Source organism: Habropoda laboriosa, unplaced genomic scaffold (genome assembly GCF_001263275.1).
Source record: "Habropoda laboriosa isolate 0110345459 unplaced genomic scaffold, ASM126327v1 scaffold210, whole genome shotgun sequence".
In the NCBI taxonomy this organism is placed as follows: Eukaryota; Metazoa; Arthropoda; class Insecta; order Hymenoptera; family Apidae; genus Habropoda; species Habropoda laboriosa.
The window spans coordinates 1196023-1216806 of NW_017100373.1; the positions used below are offsets into that span (position 1 = coordinate 1196023).

General features: G+C 42.2%; 4 protein-coding genes across 8 annotated transcripts in view; 2 read left to right on the forward strand and 2 right to left on the reverse strand.

Moving 5' to 3' along the window:
• Positions 1-1255, reverse strand: part of LOC108574852 — a 2294-nt gene extending 1039 nt beyond the window's left edge. Inside the window, exons 1-3 of the mRNA XM_017937497.1 lie at positions 1059-1255; positions 425-506; positions 13-96 (exon numbers count right to left, since the gene is read on the reverse strand). Of these exons, the coding sequence (XP_017792986.1) occupies positions 13-96; positions 425-506; positions 1059-1145 (253 nt within the window). The 5' untranslated portion in view covers positions 1146-1255. The remainder of the gene's footprint in view (positions 1-12; positions 97-424; positions 507-1058) is intronic.
• Positions 1256-2253: 998 nt separating this feature from the next.
• Positions 2254-3144, forward strand: LOC108574853 (prothoracicotropic hormone-like). Its single transcript, XM_017937499.1, has 4 exons — positions 2254-2358; positions 2430-2669; positions 2755-2892; positions 2974-3144. The coding sequence occupies exons 1-4, from the start codon at positions 2254-2256 to the stop codon at positions 3142-3144; spliced, it is 654 nt and encodes a 217-aa protein (XP_017792988.1).
• Positions 3145-4598: 1454 nt separating this feature from the next.
• On the forward strand, positions 4599-15152 carry LOC108574958. 3 transcript variants are annotated; one of them, XR_001891427.1, is made up of 8 exons: positions 4600-4707; positions 4906-5180; positions 5267-5389; positions 5454-5509; positions 5602-5680; positions 5769-5897; positions 5994-6250; positions 14854-15152. XR_001891427.1 is itself a non-coding variant. In XM_017937634.1 (7 exons), exons 1-7 carry the CDS (start codon positions 4614-4616, stop codon positions 6198-6200), a joined length of 951 nt encoding a protein of 316 aa, XP_017793123.1. In that variant the 5' UTR covers positions 4599-4613; the 3' UTR covers positions 6201-6402. The 3 variants fall into 3 exon arrangements, 2 of the variants coding, with proteins under 2 accessions (XP_017793123.1, XP_017793122.1); XM_017937634.1 differs by lacking the exon at positions 14854-15152 and having other exon boundaries at positions 4599-4707; positions 4918-5180; positions 5994-6402; XM_017937633.1 differs by lacking the exon at positions 14854-15152 and having other exon boundaries at positions 5994-6402.
• Positions 10532-20784, reverse strand: part of LOC108574960 (syntaxin-1A) — a 39426-nt gene continuing 29173 nt past the window's right edge. For 2 of the 3 annotated variants that reach the window (XM_017937636.1, XM_017937638.1), the window contains exons 9-10: positions 13120-13213; positions 10532-13038 (exon numbers count right to left, since the gene is read on the reverse strand). In XM_017937636.1, coding sequence (XP_017793125.1) covers positions 13133-13213 — 81 coding nt within the window. In that variant the 3' untranslated portion in view covers positions 10532-13038; positions 13120-13132. Of the gene's footprint in view, positions 13039-13119; positions 13214-14365; positions 14844-20784 lie in introns of those variants that run through there. The other variant, XM_017937635.1, reaches the window with a different exon arrangement.

Genomic DNA, 20784 nt, shown 5'->3' on the forward strand with positions numbered 1-20784 from the left:
CCTCCTTACTACCGCTTTCAGCGTTTACCAATCGAGACGGCAGTTGCTGCTGCTGTTGCCGCTGTTCAGTTTGCGTCGTTTTCGGTCGTATTGCTCCTGAAATTCGTTGAGCATCTTTCGTTCACGATACATCACTTGGCCAATTTCAACTTTCACCAAACATAGATGAGAAGCGGCGTCCCTTCACCCCCCGCTTATCTTTTCACCACAATATTTCTTCTAAAAGCGTGCGCGATTTTTTATGCGGTATATGGCAGACGTATACGCAAACAGAGAATCGCGGAGGAATTTTAACCTCCGCGAAGACGAGAACAGAAACGTACAAATACGGGACGAAAGAAAGAACGACGAGGTTTCTTACAGTGGACGGAGTAACCGAAGACATGCGGAAACAGCAAAGTTAGTCGGGGCAGTTCACACTTACCGTGATCGTCGAGGTAGCCAACGAAAAAGTCCGGATTGGCCGTTCCGTAAAATAAATCTCGTCGCAAAGCGTTCGTCCCAGCCTAAAACAGAGCATGTCCATTATAGAAAAATCTACACACGATCGTGTGCTTTCAAATACAAGCACGCGACACCACCCCACATCTCGATCGATAGAGATTTTCTGTCGACACGCGTAACCGCGCTTCGACCAAATTCAGTTAGGAGCAGCGCCGTTCCCCATCAAGTTCGAACGATCGACAAAGCACGTAACCGATAATAGCTACTACCCGAGTATGTATCTGCCTCTCGAGTTTTTACTCAAAAAGAAATTGCCTCGTTCTTCGCTCTTAATCCGAATGGACGGACAGAACGAAATTGTATCTTGTCCACGGCCACGTAAACTCCTTGCAATTTTCTTTTTCGGAAATGCGCGTACCGATTCCGTCGATTTACCGACCACAAACGCAGTCGGTGTATGAAACCTCGACTAGTGTGCATGGAAAAAGTTTTCCGATTTCAGGTTGAATTTGTTCGCGCATAACTTTAACAACCGAGGGTTCCGAGGCTAATGACGTTTAGCGATCGAACGAAACGAAATAGTGAATGATTCGAATGTCTATGAAAAGAGTTACCTGAACTGTGGGCAGTGCCGTTACCCAAAAGACAGCCGCGATCGAGAGAAGCAGGATGGAGAGTGCGGAAGCGGCTTTACTCGCCATGTCGTCGCGCGAATTATAGGATCGGTTGGTGAGTGGTGGATTGAATGATTTGTTTCAGTGAGAACGAAAATCGAGCCGGTTGTTCGTGCACCGAAAATCGCGTCCCGTGTACCGGTTCACCTCGTGCTCCCTCCAATTATATAGAGGGTCGACCGCTTGGTCGAGGGGTAAGAAGTGGGCTGAGGACGCACGCGCCACCAAAATCCATTAGGCGTCGCGTCGCGTCGCGTCGCGTCGCGTCGCGTCGCCTCGCAACGCCGATTCATCGCACTTCCTCCTCCTCGATAATTTGCACGTCCCTCCATCCAGACCCGTTCATTACGATGCTTTATCAACGATCTCCAAAGAGTTTTTCGTTATGATATATCGAAGTCGCGAGCGAACGCGACGAACCTGAGACGGTGGACGACCGTTTTAGAAGACACCTGTGCCCCGTTACCCTTGCAGACTCTCACGGGATCTCTAACGACTAAAGAACAGCTACACGACCCTCTTTCTCTCCCTCACTTTATTCCGTCTGGCGTCCTCGGCTCTCGCTTCGAAACTACAAACAAGAATTGCAACCTTTCTTCTTCTCTCTAGCCGACATAGGGTCGCGCAAGCGAGGAAAAGGCACAGAGGGAGAGAGAGCAGCCAGGGAAAATGCCGTTGTTGCGATCGATCTTGCTCGTATCTGGTGCAGAAAATAATTCCTGTGAAACGGCACGACAGGTGCGTGTACACGAGTCACCGCGGACACGATGCGTACCCACTGCATTCAATTATCGACGTCTCGTTAACACGCTTTACGAGCTATAGGATGCGGCAGACGGGAACGCGACGAGAAACGGCGCGAGAGGCGCCGTTTTCGGCTCGAGGGAAACCGTAAACCAGTCTTTTCGCTGCATCCAGCCCACCAATATGCCCACGCAAGTGTTTTTCGCATGTTCATTCGCGCTCCGTAAAAACCCTTCGCGAACGAAAAAAAGAAGAAAAGAGACGAGGTGATGCGACAGGTGTCACGGAAATCAAAGGATCGTTCGTCAGACGCGTGTCCACCTTTCAGAGAGATATCGCGTTACGTTAATGGATTCTTTGTCTCCCGAGGAGAACGTGAACACATTTCTCCATGGTGGTTTCTCATATAAGACCAGCCGAGGCACAGCCAGGATTGTCCAGTCAACGACGATCCCGTCGCACGAAACACAGAAATATGAAGATCTTGATCGTTTGCGTAAGTGAATTCACGTAAGGGAAACCACGTCGTCCTTTATAATCGACCATGTCTGCTCTCTGCGTATTCAGATGCTGCTGCACCAGCAGTTGCAAGTTGTAGAACCATCGACTCGACATCGTCGATGGCAGGAGGAACAGCAGCGATCATTTCAGCCTGAAACGGCGGAGATACTCGAAGAACGCTCCTCTTGGACCGGTAACATCGGAAATCGGCTGCCATTCGCCGTCCTAGAAGCTTCACCAGAGCAAAGAAAACGAATCGCAGACTCCGAGGCTCTTGGACCTGCATGGATACGCATCCCGGCCAGAGTACGTTATTTACCCCTATACAAATGAGTATTATTAGGAATACAGAGTTTTCCATTAACCTATCCTCGTTGATTTCTCCTCCCAGTCGACCTGTTCCTGCGAGTCGCAATACGAAATAAGGGACCTTGGAGACGGACACTATCCGAGATATCTGACCGCTGCGCACTGTAAACCGAAAACTTGTCAGAGCAAGTTTCACTCGTGCAGACTCCTTTATTACATGGTAAATGTAATGCTGCTGTTCTCGGTTATCCGTGACGAAATGCTACCGTTTCTACACTAATTCGATTGTTTTATCCCGCAGGTGCACGTGCTGAGGCCACGCGAGGCAACCACCCTGTCCAAGGACTGGTACATGAACGACAGCACGCTACTGGAAACACCGTTACCGGAATCCCTTCGAAGCAAGTGGCAGCTAAAGCCGATTTCTGTCGCCGTTGCCTGTGTACCAACCTCGGAAAACAGACGAAATTGACCGGCCGTTTTTCTCGCGATACCAACATTATCGTTTCGTCTCCTCTTTCTTCTCTCATCCCCTGTCACTTTCGTTTTCTCCAATCAGCTTTCGGTCGCAATTCAACTTCACCGACCTCTCCCCGCCCTTTTTCCTACAACCACGCGCATCCGATCATCTTCGCCAGAGAGAGTCGTTTACTAGAGTGGCATCGTAAAACGTCCGCTACACCAAAACTTCAATTCGAATCGCGTCTAATTAACTATCCACCAACCAGAACACCCTTGCGAGTTTCGCTTTAATTATTTTCTATCGCTCTCGAATAACCAACTTGGACTACAGGAATTACTCGTCTTCTTTCCACACCTGCAACAAACGCGATAAACGTAAAGAGAAAATTTTTCCTCTTAGCCCTTTTCCATCAGAACAGCGATAGCTGCAAATGAAGATACGACAGGAAGATAGGGTTAATATAGCCACTCCAGCCAATGTTTACAATGCAGTCCAGATTATACCTTTGCTTGACTTTCAGTCGTTCGACTCGTTCGACGTGCGATACGGCGATTGACAGCTACTCAACAACACCTACGAATTGCGCCCTTATCACCCTCCCTCTTCTCTCAGGAAAGCCTCGACACATTCGAATAGCTCCTCAGTCTGTTCATCTTGGAACTACGACATCTGTGAGACCAGAACAGTCTAAGTGAGAAGAGGTTGCGGTCAATGGGAACAAATAAACCAGAGTCCCTCCCTTGAGAGTAACATCGTCGTCGTCGTCATCTTACGACCACTTCATTTTGTCGCCCAGACTTTAACAGAATATGCTATGCGAATTGGCGATCGGCGATCGATCGATTCGCTTCGTAACCTCAACGTTCCACCGATGAATAGCTGGTGTTGTGTGAACGCGACAATCGAAAACCATCACCGATGTTATTTAGAGGTCGTACCTCGGAAAAGGGAGTACTCGTTGTCACGCACACGATAAAATAGCCTCGCAAACCATGCCACTTATGGGACTCGAGTAATTAATTGAATTACCTGGAACGCTCGATGATGCTAATGGTTGGTCAAGTCAGACGTTAGATTGGTCGCTCAGTTTACACGAGTGTATGTACGTACCTCCTCAACCAAACCACTTCGTGTCGCGAAATATCGATGTATCCTATCTAGATAAGAATCAAATAAACTCGTTCACTAAACGCATTTTTCTTTCCCCTTTTACTCTCCACGCTCATTCTTCTTTTGTTCTACGCATTGATTTTTGCGCCGATATTCTCTCCGTTGTTTCATCGCGTCCGTATCAAACTTTTCTTCACTTTGCCTTCCTCTCTCGTTTCTAGTCACGATTCTAGGAAATGACCTCTGTAACGGATGCAATCCTAAATGTTGCTCGCAAAGTCGTAAGATGGCGATCCTGTCGCGTCCAGACGTCACGGCGGACCTATCGATTGATATGCCAGAACCACCGCAGCGTCATCTTCGTGAAAATGAAAACCGAGGTTATTCTTTTACTGTTTGGGTGCTGTTTTGTTGCGACAAACGTCGCAAACGATGACTTCCACGGTGATAATTACATCGAAGGTAATTATACGAAAATTATACGTGATTACTGAAAGAGCCGCGATAGGTTGTTGGTGTGTCGCTTCGATCATTGCTTCACAATTGTTGACGCGTCTCGTTCGTCTAACCTTTAAAATACGCGTACCCCAATCTCCCCTTCCCTTTCCTTTTTAAGCTATTCGGCAAAAATAGCGAAGAAGAAGGCGTAATTTCTGATAGAAAATGTTACAGAGGACTTGCAGAACGTTGACTTTGACAGGCTACGCTTGCTTCGAAAATACGCGTACGACACTCAAAACGGTGAGAATCGCCGAAACGTGAACGACGATGAGCTGGAGAATTGGAAAGGACGATGGATGCCAGACAGACCGAATGATCCTATTCCACCACCCAAGATATTTCCAAAGAAGGAACAAACGTCTGATTTTCAAGCCTCGCAATCTATGCACGGTGTACCGATGGGATATATCTCGGTACATTGTGACGATGCTAAGGTACGTATCATTTTTGATCGTCAACCGACTATTCTCGTGGACGTTCACATTTTTTTATTATCTCCGTGTCGTGTTTCTCCTTTTAGACAAACTTAACCGTGGATTGGGATGGCAATCCAAGCAGTTACACTTGCTACGACAAGAGAATTGTTCCTGACAGAAATACCGTAGCGAACATGTATTGTGAACGTATACCAAAGTATTATGTTGTAAGTATTCGTGCGTCATTTGATCGCTGTGCGCATCAATAGATAACGATTCAAACGTTCACAGGCCATGCATAAATGCATGTACGAGGAAATACAGTATGACGACGACATCCCAGTGTTGTAAGTAATCCACTTGTGTCATGTGGTTTCATTTACGAAAAAAACAACCAGATGTAATGGAACGTAATATGTTAATGGTCAGTTATTTTCAGCGGTTCACATAGACCTCTGTGGCCAGTCTATGGTGAATATAAGTTTTTGCCAAAGCAGAGATGGCTCCATAGTCTCGAGGTAAATGAAACAACAATTTACCAACGATTACTACGTCCTCCGTAAATTTTCAATCATTATCCCGAGACCCGTTCTCTTCGTCACTTAGCATGGAGCAATCGTCATGTTGTATCATCCGTGTGCCAATCCATTGGAAGTGAGACGCATGAAAAATTTACTCACCGGATGTCTACGCCGACACGTGATCACTCCTTACGACCTATTGGACGAACACCGCGTAAGTAGGATTAACTTTCCGTTGCGTCTCTACCTATGATTAATCGATCGATCAATTTTCTATCATTACTAAATACGAATGATCGGTATATTACAGCCGTTGGCCTTGGTTTCTTGGGGATGTCGATTGACCATGTCTTACGTGAATCCGGAATTGGTAATTGGATTCGTTCGCGAACATGCTCTTCGGGGACCAGAGGAGATTGCAAGGGATGGCGCTTTCGTCGAAGGTCTGTTGCGCCAAGCAAAGACCGTGTCGGATCTCGAGGACACGATCTTATGCCCCAGTGCACGAGCAATTTAACGTCGCCAAACTTTTATTCTGTGAATTTTTCTCCCGCCATTCGACTATACGTACGTGTACATACCGAAGATCAATCTCCTTTTACCATTTATTTATTCGCAGTATTTCGTTTCCCCTTTCCTTTTCACAGCTTCTTTGTTTATCTTTCCTGGTTTACAATCCCAACTCTCCTTCCATTCTCTTGCTTGATCGTTCGTTTTACGACGGCTATCACATACGATAGAAAGAGAAATAAAAAGGAAGAAAAAAGAGAAAAGGTCGAAACGCAGGATTGGTTGTTTTTTTTTTTTAGTAAATAAACCCTTTGTTCCTTTATCGGGCAGAAAGGAGAGGCGAATGAATGGGACGCGGAACATTCACTCCCGTTACATATTATTGTATATTGTTCATCTTTCGAGAGAGAAGATCGTTAAATACATTGAACATCGTGTCGGTTTTTTAAAATCTCTGCGGACCTTTGTTTATCTACAGACGTATAGTAGTAACTTCACTGTAGTGCTGTCTATAATCGTTATTCCTGCGGATACGTATCTTCGATGATATATAAAATTAGGGTAAGACAAGTAACGCTACCATATTTTCGGTAATGTAAAATATACTACTCCTCTACTCAATAGTAAGTCGTTAACGTAAAAGAATAGAATTGTACAGTAAACGCTTGGCTTTCTTTTCTCTTTTTTTTCTTTTGTTTCATTGTCGCTATAATTAGATCAGTGAATCGAAGATTAACTCGCATAACACGAGGGGAGAAATCAGCAAATCAAAAGGTCGAAAAGACGTTTGGAAAGAACGTCGATTCGCCATTTCGGCTCTCTCGTTCGGTCGACTGAACTGCGTCCGTGGGACGCGATCCGACTCTCGTCGTTCCTCGCCTAACACCCCATTATCATCGGGGTCCCTCCATTACCACCCGAAAAAGAAAACTAACCAGCCTCTGTTTTTCCCGAAACACCAGCTAGAATGATTTTTGTGCTTGTAGGATTACGTACGGTGTGAATGGACACGTTCGCGTAATCATTCGTTAATATAGAGATTCTCTGTATGCGCTTCTAACTAGCGGGGACAGCCAGTAACAATCCCGATTTGTCTTCTCACCTCGTTGGATGATCGGTGTGTCTATAGGACGACGACGAGCGCGGACCTCGCCTCAAACGCGATCCCTTTTCGTCGAATAACAGCTCTATTAAATGCAATAACGACAGTGAATCTCTTAAGATTATTGCCAACTTTGTACAGAATCGATAATAATAATGATAATACAACAATAATATCGCATTAAAGACGAAAACGAAATAATCATCTATCGTATTTTCTGTTTTCTCATTCGAGAGAGAGAGAGAAGTGAATGCATCCGTGCGCTCGCTCGACGCAAATACGACTCATAGGCGGAAAAAACACCGTTGATTTATTTTTTAATAAGTAATTCTTAATACAGGTTTCCTCTTTTTTACTTTTTCTTTTTCCATTTTTTTTGCCTTTTCTTCATTCTTGCATAGTTCTCATCTAGTAGTAGAAGTGTCTACGATAAAAAGTATTTTTCCATACCATTGTTCAACGTGTTAAATTCTTTTAATTTGTATATCTCTCTCGTGCTCGGTTCCTCTCAATCATCACGTCTCTCGCGTTTATTCTCCTCTTCCTCTTCTAAGCCTTTCTTTCTTTCATTACGTTCAATTCTTCCTTCCTTCCTTTACTCTCTTCCTCTCGTTCGTTCCTTCGTTCGCTCGTTTCTTTCGCACTGTCTACTCCTTTCTCTCCCACTCTCTCATTCCCTAATTAATTTTTCAGTAATGTAAATTTATTATAATAATCTCACTTTGTCGCATGGTGGTCAAGAGACGCGACCACGCGACCTTTCTTATCGTTACGATTTAACACCGACTCCCGTTCTCGATCGTTCTTTATTTTTTGTTCGCTTGTTCTTTTGTTTTTTCTCAAAACATTCGCAAACTTACGATTTACGCTCGAAAGTGGAATTGACACTCATAAGGTTATTGAAATAGTCTCTCGAAGAGTAATAATTGCACCGATGCGACACGACCAATGTACATTTCTCGATACTTTGTCGTGTTTTCGAGGTCTCTAAAGCGTTCCCTCTGCTTCGTCACGATTCCCGTTTTTCTGTTGTTTTTTTTTTTTCTTTTTTTACTTGGCCCACTACTAAATAGCGGACTTAGCCTATCTGTCGGTTCTGTCTTTCATCCGACAATTTTCCCTTTTGAAATACTATTCGCGTTGCTCGTTCATCGATACACAGTTGCTATCCTCCTTTCGTGAACGATAGCGACGATTCGCGCGACAATGAATCGGAAAATAATGGCAGGAAGAAAGAGAGTGGGAGGTGGGAGATGGGGGGAGAAAGACAGACAGACAGACGGACAGATATAAGTCAGATGATCAAACAGTAACGTCGCATGGAATAAGATCGGAGATTCGTTCGACGATCTCTCCTCATTTTTAACAAAAGGAAATCAACGAAGCCACAGGTAATAGTATATATAATATTTGAACGAGAAAGCCTCTCTTAGAGTCCTTAGGCCAGAGTGTGTACTACATATGCTGCTCGTACACCACCGACAATGTCGATCGTGCGTGTACCAGTTTACAAATTCTATTCGACGACGACGTGGCCCGAAGAAACTTATTCGATGGTACGAAAAAGTAACGTTTGATTCTTCAATTCCTATTGCGGGAATCGCTACACACGAGCGCGCACGCATCAGAGAATAACGCTAACAACAACGTACAAGATATTTTTCTTCGTTTAAAGCTAGCCGAATAAAAGGCTCGGATATAGAAAAAGTGATGCGTACAGGGGGCAGTTCGCGATGATGATGAAGAAGGATGATGATGATGATTATGATGATTATGATGATGATGATGATGATGATGATGATGATGATGATCTCTCGTCTCGGTGCGATACGCGGCTGAACGATATCATCATTCTAAGGCCGATTGCGCGTTCGTGATTTTCATACTTTTTTCTGGATCGACGCGCACCCCTAACATTTCTTACGTATGCATATACAGAGATGAAAACGTAAAAGCGTTGAACCAACACCGAGAGAGAACCGAACAACAACGCTTGGTGCACGCGATTCGATTCCTATCGTTTGCGAAACGCGAACAGACCTTCGGAGGAGGGCGTCTATCAATCAGAACCAAGCCTTCCTCGAATTCTCTACGCCAAATGGAAGCGTTCTTGTTCTCTGATCGAGAGACGTTTTTTCGTTGAACTTCGTTCTTCTTCTCCCCCTCCCCCTCTTCTTCTTCATCATCTTCCGACGACGACGACGACGACGACGACAAGAAGAAGATACGACCCGGTTCAATTCAAAGACACCACCACGGGAATACCCCAAACACGGCCATCATTTACGCGGCTTGTGACAGAGGGATTCATCCTTCTTCTTCCTCTTCTTAACTTCTGCTTAATCGTATTCAACAATTAAATAATAGATCGTGGCAACGCAGCTACCTAATAATCTAACAATCAGTATGCTTCTGTACAATGCAAAGTGATTTCAAGTATCATTAATTATCGTTATCATTATCATCGTATCGTTCACCTCCTAACGCATTTGCCACGCTTCCATATCGTTATCATATCATCGTATTACCATCGCGTTTATCGCACTATGTTAATATTGTTATTACAGCAACGTACGTAACGTGGCCTGTGTGTAGCGTAGCTGTGTTTTACTCTTATTTCTTCATATTCTGTTTTTCTTATATCATTCTGAAACATTAACCCATAATCTTTTAACTGTATGTACCTCAACGTTCATATAATATAATCAACAAAACATTAACACGAACGTCGCCCGTTCCTTGCTCGAAAAGCGAATTATCAGACGATAGTTTACGAGCAATAGGCGTCGTGAATAATAAATTATTATCGTTAATATATTACTCTTTTCGACTGTGCCGACTAACTATTCATATATACATGTAATATGTTCGTGTGAACGCGTGTCTGTTGTGTGTGCGTGCGTGTACGTATCATGTATGTGTCCAAGTACATATGACTCGTGTATGTATGTATTTACGCAAGTATATGGGTATGTACTTGTATGTTTCGCGCGTACACGCTCATATATATCGTATTATACGTGTACGTGTATATATACGTACGTGTCTCTCTGCGTGCGTGCATATACATACATACATACATACATACATACATACATACATACATACATACATACATACATACATACATACATACATACATACATACATACATACATACATACATACATACATACATACATACATACATACATATATACATACACCATACACACACGCACGCGAACACACGCACACCCACTTATATACGTATATATACACATGTAGCATTAAACATGTATACACTTTGTGTAAATACGATGCATCGGTATGATGCAGATTTTATCGTCGACGATTGTATTAGCGTTAATTATTTCTTTGTTTCTTCCCCCGTAACACCTACATTATATTATTGCTGCAGCTTTATAGACCTCCTCTTCTCTCCTTGTCACGTATTCTTCGTCGTTGTGTCCATATTTCCTCCTCCTTCCAGCATGTTGTTCTCTCCGCCGAGACCAATTGCTTCGATTACGACGCAAGTTTCTCGCAAAAAGCCCTTCCCGACTTTGCACCGACCGTCGCGACCGAACGAACGAAAACGAAAGACGCGCGTGTGTCCTTGTCGTCGTCGTGGTCACAGTCATCGTTATTGCGTTGCGAATTGGTCGTTCGACCGATCATTTCGAAGCACGGATAAACGTGCCCAGTAACCATGAACTGAACTGAAAAACAGATCATGCGCTCGTGTGTGTGTATGTTTCATCGTTTGCACGTATAACAGGAAGAAATGTCGCGACAAACTCGACAAAGATCAACGAGAGTAAGCGCGTTCGAATTCGAAAGGAAACGTGTGTTTGTTCACGAAGGGAAGCGAAACGGTTACATATGTACGTCGACCCAATACCCTAATGGCGTTTCGTGCAACACGAACTCGAAGACGTTCCATCCGTCTTTTTATGGCGCTTGATCCAGTTGCATTCACAAATCGCGATGACGATGGCACGCAGCGTCGAAAGCGAGAAACAAACTACTTAAATGTATACCGCGTATTCCGTCCCACGAAAGCTATCCTAACATTATGACATACTTGGAAATTCGTTCTTTGCACTCTCACGATCGTCACCGATTCGCACCGGTTCAGTGGTCTTTTTTCCGCTTTCTCCGCAATCGTTACGCACATAGCCAAACAATTGTACTATTCTTACCGTTACCGTTACTATATTTTCGGAGCCGATTCCCGCTTTTGCGCGTACTTGTTACAATCATTAAATATCTGACGCGATGATGTTTCGACCTCCTCTTTCTCCTCCTTCTCTGCCTCAGCCACTGATCGTTCATGGCGTTCGATTCTCGATTTAAAGTAATAAACGGCGCAAAAAGAGAAACAGAGAGAGAAGGAGAAAAAATGAAACGAGAAACATGGATAGGGATACACCCGGTAAAGAAAGCTATACGCCTTGTTCGAAGAGTCGTGATATGTAGCGAGTGATACTGTGCGTGGTGCACATCTCGAATCTATTGTAGCTAGAATCGAACGCGTTCGAAATAGATCCGAGAGATCGGTAAAGAACTAATTTCCAAGCTCGGTTAAAAATCACAGTCAAAAGAATGCACTTCGGTAGGTAGTCGGTGTTGTGGCGTGGTATTCTCGACACGGCTACCAGAGCCGACGTGCAACGCCGAAAAGCCAGCGTGGAAAAAACGAGAGGATTTTGCTCGGTAACTTCGCGGCGTCTCGCGTTACAGAAAAACTCCATTGGGCATATAGGCTTGGCTCGGAACGAGACGCGACGAAAAACGAGGTGTTCGCGGCCACCAGCCAACACCCTTGTTTCTTTTCTCTCTTCGTTCGTAGGCCGAACAGCAATTTCGCGGGCATCGTGACAACCTCGTCCACGTTTCAACGCGAATTTTCCCGCTTCGGTACGTCGATGAACCACGAGAGGTCGCTTCACGTTGTCCATGTTCGCGTCTATGTCGCTTTCATCTCGGTATTTTATCCATTTACGAAGAATGAATGATGGCCGTACACGTTTCCACGAGTTCACTAGGGGCAGGATAATACTTTGCAGAAACCGAGCGTATCAGGAAAAAGATTGTTTCAGCTGGCGCAATCTCTACGCTTTTCAATGAACGAGTCGAGACTAGCGGTGAAACTATCCGCGCACCGAGTTTACTCAGATACGCGCGATAAAGGGGACCAAACACTAACCGGAGCTGAGCGAAATTAAAGAAAAGAGAAGCAAAGACTAGATGAACGGTGATGAAGCTACGGCAACAAACGACGATCGCTACGGCAAACAACGACGACGGCGCGGCAATTCTTCGTACAGCGAGAGTAGTCTGCGATCGTTATCAATCTTGTTCTCCTCTCTTCTCCCCTCTTTTGTTGTTTCTCGTGTGGATAGTCGGTAGGCGGGTAACTCGTGTACGCGCAAGCGTGACAGAAGAAGGAATTCAGTGGTGATCCGTAGGACGAGCAGCAGGCACGCGTGGATGCGCGCAGGCCTGTCGAGGTCGCCGCAAGCGAGATCGTGATCAAGATCGCGTATTGTTGTTGCTGGTGGTGGTGATAGTGGTGTGGTTGTGGCTACGGTCACGGTCGTGGCTGCTCGACAGCGGCGATCCGTTGACTTCGAAAATGCGAGCTGTTCAATAACAACGTTTCGTTTTCGGGCCGATTTGTCTGGATGTTGGCGTTGTCGACGTTTTGCATTCACATACGCAACGGCGACGACGACGACGGCGATGTCTTCGGACCCTTCTGCAAATAAAAAAGCACGACACAGAATCAGTGGAACGAAGACTAGGGTCCGATTGCAATCGGAAAGATTTCAAGAGATACCTGATTGAAGCGTTCACAGTCCGAAGTATCCACCGATGGTGGTGGCCAGAACGACGGCGAGTATGGCGAGGCAGATCATGATCATGATTTTCTTCTGCATACGGCATCAACGGATCGACAAAAACATGATGATCAATTACAACGCGGTACACAACGCAGCGACCTCCCCTACTGTACATAACTACGATCTTCTGATTGGTGGTATCATGCTACACACCACGTTGCGTCACATCTCCTCTCTTTTCTCGTCGTTACACACTCGTTTATCAATCACACCAGACACACACGCATTCACAGACACACACACATGCGATATTCGGTCTGTTTTCGCGAATCACAGCTCTCTCGTGCCTCTCTGCGTGTGCCACTCGCCTCTACCAGTTCGCGATTCGATCAACTCTGTCCTTCCCGTTGATTCGCCGATACACGCTCCCGACCATACAATGAACCACAATTCCTTATACCTACTGTTTGTATGCATTATAAGTACGATCGTTGTCGCTCCGTTGTTCCCCACGCACGCGTCTCGATCGTTTCGAGACAAGGTACATTGTAGTTGGAAGCCGAGAAAAGGTGAAGCCGGTCACGGAATAAACGGACAAGCCAGTGAAACGTTGACGAAGCGCGTAAATACACCCGTGTCAAATAGAATGCGAGTATTTTGAACAAGCATTCGCGCGATCCTCTATCTCGCCTGCCATCCCTATTGGAATGAGAACCGTGTGTGCGTGTATCTTTCGCATTTCGTCTCGTAGCGACCTGCACTTTCCTGTCCAGAATAATTATGAGAATGATGACAGCTAGTGTTAGGCAAATTACGATGAACATCAATTTCTGCGAACAAAACATAAGATTGCCGTCACTCGGTGAACGCCATGCCGTTCTTCGCGCATCCAACAACTCGGAATCGTGACGGAAAGCTCTTTCGTCCGAGCTCTGTTCGTGCTCCGGGGCGACGAACCCCAATGCAAGTACACTATCGTCACAGAGGATACAACGAACTCGAAACGATAAGGAAAAATCGAGGTTCGCGTATCGCGGACTCGTCTCTTCCCCTCCTCTCGAGCCCTTCTTCTTCAGAACGTTCTCCGTGACATGCGAGGAAATCGAACGAATCGAACGAATCGAACGATGGAGAGAGTAAAAGCAAGGGTTTAGGTTGAAGGATCAAGTGAGCTTGGAGATGAGGACGAGTCGACGATTGGCGTCTATATGAGTGTTTCGCGCATTAGTGAAACGAGCGGTTGCGGTTAATGAGTTATTGCGTTAACAACCAAGTTGCTAGGTTTAGAAGATTAGAACCGGGTAAATGTGTATGGAGTACAAGGAAAATGGCAGAAAGCTGGTTCCAGGTTTATCAGAAAGCCAATGTTCCGGAACCGACTATTCCGTCGGACGCGTATTCGTCGTCGTTGTCCCTCGTACCGTTCCGACTACCCTCCTCTAGTCGTTGGCTCGTTGCCTCGCGCGTTTCACGATCTACCCTCTCTTTCGTTCTTCTTTCCACCCATTCCGCCCCGAAAATTGTTTCCGTTGTACCGTTGATCGAGCGTCCCGCACCCGCGTTCATTCCACACCCCGCACTCGCATCGCGTCATGTGCTGCCCAATCCCATTCGTAGCACGCGTTTCTCGAATCATTTAGCTTCTCGGAAGGCATCCTATTATTATGGAGATTAATATCACGGCCAATAATAACACGCAGATTATGATGAAGATCATTTTCTGTGGACAGAAAAAAAGAAATACGACTCGTATGAGAGGCCGGCTAACAAAAGTACCGTCCATCGAATCGACGACGAACGGATCCGACCAACTGCGAACAAGGTGCAGAAATCACCAGAGAGAGAGAGAGAGAGGGGGGGGGGCACGTTGCGTCGACTTTTGCACACTTAAGAACAACAACAAGTAGGAGGAGATGAAGATAATGATACTGATCATGTAAGATAAAAAGGAAGTATTAGGTTGTAACATATGAAATGTCCGATTTTGGTAGACCAACTTTTCAAACCTTTTTTTTTTCCGGTAAATATTTTTAGCTTTGTACATGTATTATACATCATTTTAAAGTTTAGAATCTCCTCCTTCTTTTATGATTTAAATTTTTTAACATTTTCATATTTGAATGCATGTTTTTTTAGGTTTCTGTGAATCATGAATCAGCGCAATTTTCGGATCCTTTTTTTTTATGCGATTGGAAAAGTGACCATAATACAGCAGCTGCCCCAAATATTATAGGAGAGGGTACGAATATGAGATAGGGTAGAAGTATGAGACATCAAGGTTTTGATCTGTACACAGTACTGACATTTTTGACAATGATTGGAAATTAAATATTATGAAGACTGAAACACCGTTTCATAACAGCCATTATCGTTTATTATTGTTTTTTGTTTTTACCGCAACGGAAAGTTTCTGCATGTGCACATTGAAGTAGAATTTACTTTGGTTTATTTTGTGATTTTCAATAAAACAAAGGAGATAAATTATTCTATAATAACCGTAGTTGAAGAATACGAATGAAGATTTAAAGTGTATTGTGTTTTTGATTGTGGTATAATGAAAGTAAAATGGCGAATTGGTAGCAATATGAGACTGTCTGACACTATTACCACATTTTAAAATTTATTACTAAATAATAAAATGAATCTCATTACTCCTTCAGATACCAAGTACAAAGTTATATAAAGAAAAGAAAGGCCTAAGAAAAAATTATTTCGAAAAAGATATGACAGAAACTATCAGAACTGTTAAACTGAAAAAATTTGGCCAGAGAGCGAAATTTACATTGTAAAACTAAATAAATTGTGATCGTGTTGTTATATTTGACACTTACTTATGTCATTAAAACTTTAACACAGTTTCATAACTGATTTCTCTTAAAAGTTACACTGTCTCATATTACTACCCGAATTTCTGCTTATCCGATTTTGCCTTAATTTAGAAAAAGTAAAAGAATCAAAAGTTTCTATAGGTTAACAATATTTATGCTTATACAACACATTTCACATGAAATTTCCGAAAGTTATTCGTTTGATTTTTCCATTTACAGCTCTTCTCAGACTCCTTAGGTTAAAAAATAAAATGGGTATCCCATATTCGTAACCTCTCCCTATAAGGGGGTATTTTAGTGTGATGATTTCAGAAAATCGATGTTGGATCCCGAGAAAAATTTTGAGGGGGACCCACGGGAATCGAAACACACGACCTCAGGCTGGCACAAGCTGAGCCTTTGTACACTACGCCAAAAACTCCCTCTGTAGTTTCCCTTGTCGGTTCCCTATTTGGGTATGGAGGCCCCGATACTACATCGATTTTTTTTTTTTACATATATCGAAAGTACAACCCTTTAAAAATGTGCTCCTAAAATTTTATAGTTGTATTCGACAAAATAACAAAGTTATAGCTGACCTAGTGTGACGTATCAAAGGCAGGCGATAGGGAGAATGGAGTTTTGCAGCAGTAAACCGCGTGGTAATCTGAACATATATGTGGAAATTACTTGGACTTGTGACCGAAGTTCGGAAAAGTGTATTTTAAATAATAATAATAATAGTTTATTAACACAAGTAAAGAAATAAAATAAAAACTAAATATCTACGTTAATTATATATCATTCTCTCCTTTTTTTAGCAGTAATTATATTTAATAATGGATTTTTGCCTATTCTTAAACTATAATCAGTAATGGGGGTAACAATTGGTGAAGAAACTGAAATGTACAATAATGTGAACAGCTGTAACAAAACTCGCATCAATCGCACAGAACAACGCATAAGTTCTTCCGTGACTTCGCTAAAAAAGCCAGAACTGATCGGAAAGAAGAAAGAACAGCTCAACAACATTTGTTTCAAGAAGAGGAAAGTCCTCCACTATGGTCCTGGACCTATGTAAATTGCACTTAAAACTTTAAACAGGTTTTTCTCGAAATCATGTTTTCTGAAATGGTTACCACGATATGGCAAAAACTACTGTACCAATCGAACTCAAATTTTGCACATGTATGGCTATGGTCGGTAGTAGAATTATACCAAAATACTTTTTTTTCTAATTTTCACAGCTTCTGAAAGATGAAAAAGAGTCGAAAAAAATCGAAACTTCATAGTCAAACTGCCGATATTTTTCAATTTTCATTATTTTTACTTTATTTTACTACCAACCATAGCCAGAGGCGTACTAAATAAGAATCTATTGGATTTTTATATTTTAGATAAGCAGAACGGCTCAAATCATCGCAACCACCAATGTACTTTCTTTTTCACGCCCGTGTTTGACGTGTTCCACAGCAGCCAAATTTAATTACTTTTCAACAAAAAAATTTGTAATCATTCTTCAAAGACAAGTAAATACATAGGAGTAAAGCTCATGTTAATAACTGTTACTGAACTTCTACAATAAATTAGCAAAGAAGGCCTAAAAAAAAACGGCTGTCACACTAGAATACCCCCTTAACGTTGCATACGGCGAAAACAGTGTTAAAGGGTTAGCCCACCCTGACCGCCCGAAAATCATAGGTATCTTGTAATGTACCTTGTGTATCTATAATGTGTATATTGTCTATAATGTATCTTGTGGTGATTTTTTCTGTAAATATAATGAAATAAACGGGAAATCAGTTAGAAAACCTGTAATATACAGTTACGCTCATTAATATCCTGCCACTCTTTAGAACAGTAAAAAAAAAAAAAAAAGAAAATAAATTGGCCCAGCGACTTGAGTTTTTTGAGAGGTTAGAAGGATTAATTTAGTAGATGATGTGTATCACAAATTTTGAAAAAATTGTAACTTGTGGGAATCGCGGAGAAAATTGTAAAAACTTCACAACTTTTTTATCTGAGCTTGTTGTGAAAATTTAAAATATACGTTTTGTAGATTTATGTCAATTATACAGTATGTCCGGTGTATCTCCGGTGTATATTTCAGACGAAAGTTATAGGGTATAAAGGGCGACATATTGTTCTGGCATATTTTAACTTTGCAATGACCCTGAAAAATCCTGTAAAGGTCATGTTTATGTTTTTAAATGGAAACATATTTTTGATTACCGTATTTTTCGGACCATAAGACGCACCTTTTTACATAGAAAAATCGACTTAAAATTGGAGTGCGTCTTATGGTCCGCAGGTAACATTAAAATACGAATCTTTATACTGTATCGAAGCTATTAGAGAAGTTCAATTACTGGCGCAATATGTTAATAAAATTAGTACAGCACGCCAGTGAAGGTAGGTATGTAGGGTAATTCCAAACTGAGAACAGCATGTACGTCATCATGCGCAGAAAACACATTTTGATACCCAAGTCATCTCGATGCATGTGGGGAAATCACCGATTTACACTCTTTGTCTATGAGCGTCAATAGCTATTAGTCTGTAAACATATGCGCTTCTATACGGTTCAAACAACTAATGTGTAATAAGTCCGAATTATTTTTATAAATCGTTAAATTTTTACCCTAAAATTAGAAAAAATGAGTATAAAACGAAAAAGACTTTCATATAACGTGAGTTATAAATTAAATGTGATAAATTATGCAAAACAATATGGAAACAGAGCAGCAGAAAGACATTTTGGTCCACCACCGACAGAAAAAATGGTTCGTGAGTGGAGAAAACAAGAGGAACAATTAAAACTGCTATTTAAACACAAGAAAACATTTCGTTCGCACTTAAAAAAATGGCCAGAATTAGAAGTACAAATGAAAAATTGGGTAACAAACCATCGAAACATGGGAATATCTGTTTCTACGAAAATGATAAATTTTGAAGCGAAAATATGGGCAACTGCTATTGGAATTTTAGATTTTACCGGATCACCGTCTTGGTGCTTTAGATTTATGAATAGACATGGGTTATGCATGCGTACAAAAACCACTCTAGCCCAAAAAATGCCGGATGACTATGAATCTAAAATTATAGAATTCCATAGATTTGTAATATCAGCGAGAAGGAAATTTAACTTTGAGCTTAATCAAATTGCGAATATGGGTGAAGTACCTCTAACTTTTGATGTTCCTTCAAATCGGACTGTAGATTCAAAAGGCACCAAATCAACAGTGATCAAAACAACGGGTCACGAAAAAATTCACTACACTGTAGTTTTAGCTTGTTGCGCGGACGGAAGAAAACTAATGCCCATGTTAATCTTCAAGAGAAAAACGTTACCGAAAGATAAACCTCCTAATGGCATTATTATCCACGTTCAAGATAAAGGCTGGATGGACGACACAGGAATGAAATTTTGGATACAAAAGATATGGGCAAAACGTCCGGGTGCATTGTTTAAAAAGCCTGCGATGTTAGTGTGGGATCAATTCAGAGTGCTTAGAAGAGAAAATCAACCAAGAAGCTTCTAAAAGAAATGAATACAGAAGTATCTGTCATTTCTGGAGGCCTCACAAGTCAATTACAACCCTTGGATGTATCTATCAATAAACCATTCAAAAATTTTATGCGGGAAGAGTGGAATAAATGGATGGCAAAGCCAAATCACAATGTTACAGCAACAGGACGTATGAAATGGCCAACAATGTTAGAGGTTTGTACCTGAATGAAAAATTCATGGGAAGCTGTGGAAGAAGAGACGATTATAAAGTCATTTAAAAAATGCGGGGTAAGTAATGCGATGGATGGTACCGAAGATGAAGCAGTTTTTGAAGGGAGTGACAACAATAGTTCAGACGAAAGTAATACGAACGGTGACATTAACGAGATGAGTGATAGTACCGAGAGTGGAGATGAACTGAATATTGCTAATACGACTTATTTTAACAATAAATAAATTAAGTAAGAATTTGAAAATATCTTTATATACCTAATAAAATATTCTTTTCTAAAATCGTCCCATAAATTTGGGGTGCGTCTTATGGTCCGAAAAATACGGTATATACTTGTGGTATTTGCGTAAATTATTATCGAGATATCAGCTTCTAAGTTTTACATGCCGCCAGCATTAGCGTTACTTGATGTACACCACGGGGACAAACAAATGTTTTTCATAATGCTACTACTAGTATGGCATTGCCGGAACATAAAGTCGCAGTTTCAATGTTTCCAAAACATTATCCAACCGAGTATAATATATAGAGGGTGTTCCAGGTTTAAAGTACCAAACTTTGTCAATAATATTCTGTCTAAACAAAAAAAAAAAGTTATATAAACATAGGTTGTTTAACGCTTTATTAAACAGTTATAAACAGAAATACAGAATTCGAAGAGAATAGTCACAAGCGATATTTACATGTAGTTTTATGCGAGCTGTGTTTACTATTTACAGTCATTAAAAGTTAATACTAATTTTTGTTTAATACTAATTATTACTACTGTAGGAACCGACGGAAAAATATGAAGGGACCCAAACGGGAATCGAACCCGGAAACCTTCGGCTTAGCAGCAAGCCAAGGCTTCGCGCGTTATGCCAACCACTCCCTTTCTATTCTCCCGTGTCAGTTTCCTATTTTTGTGTATAGAGGCCCCGATTCTACACTCACAAGGGAACTTCGGTAACCCGAAATGTCCGATTTTTTTAAAACTTTGTGGCTTTGTAGGGGACCTCAAGAGAAGTATCGGGCAATTTTTTTTATCGGCCCAATTTCGGTTCTTCGGGGTAAAAACAGCCCTTGAATGAAGATAAGTGTACCCTATTTCTCTGTATATCTTTAAAACTAT

Excerpts from the sequence above, each read along its gene's own strand:
- LOC108574853 (XM_017937499.1), top strand. The coding sequence starts at position 2,254 with ATGGTGGTTTCTCATATAAGACCAGCCGAGGCACAGCCAGGATTGTCC. Across the intron at positions 2,670-2,754 it reads GGATACGCATCCCGGCCAGA|TCGACCTGTTCCTGCGAGTC; the intron begins GTACGTTATTTA and ends TTCTCCTCCCAG. Across the intron at positions 2,893-2,973 it reads GCAGACTCCTTTATTACATG|GTGCACGTGCTGAGGCCACG; the intron begins GTAAATGTAATG and ends TTTATCCCGCAG.
- LOC108574958 (XM_017937633.1), top strand. The coding sequence starts at position 4,614 with ATGAAAACCGAGGTTATTCTTTTACTGTTTGGGTGCTGTTTTGTTGCG. Across the intron at positions 4,708-4,905 it reads CGGTGATAATTACATCGAAG|AAAATGTTACAGAGGACTTG; the intron begins GTAATTATACGA and ends AATTTCTGATAG. Across the intron at positions 5,181-5,266 it reads TACATTGTGACGATGCTAAG|ACAAACTTAACCGTGGATTG; the intron begins GTACGTATCATT and ends TTCTCCTTTTAG.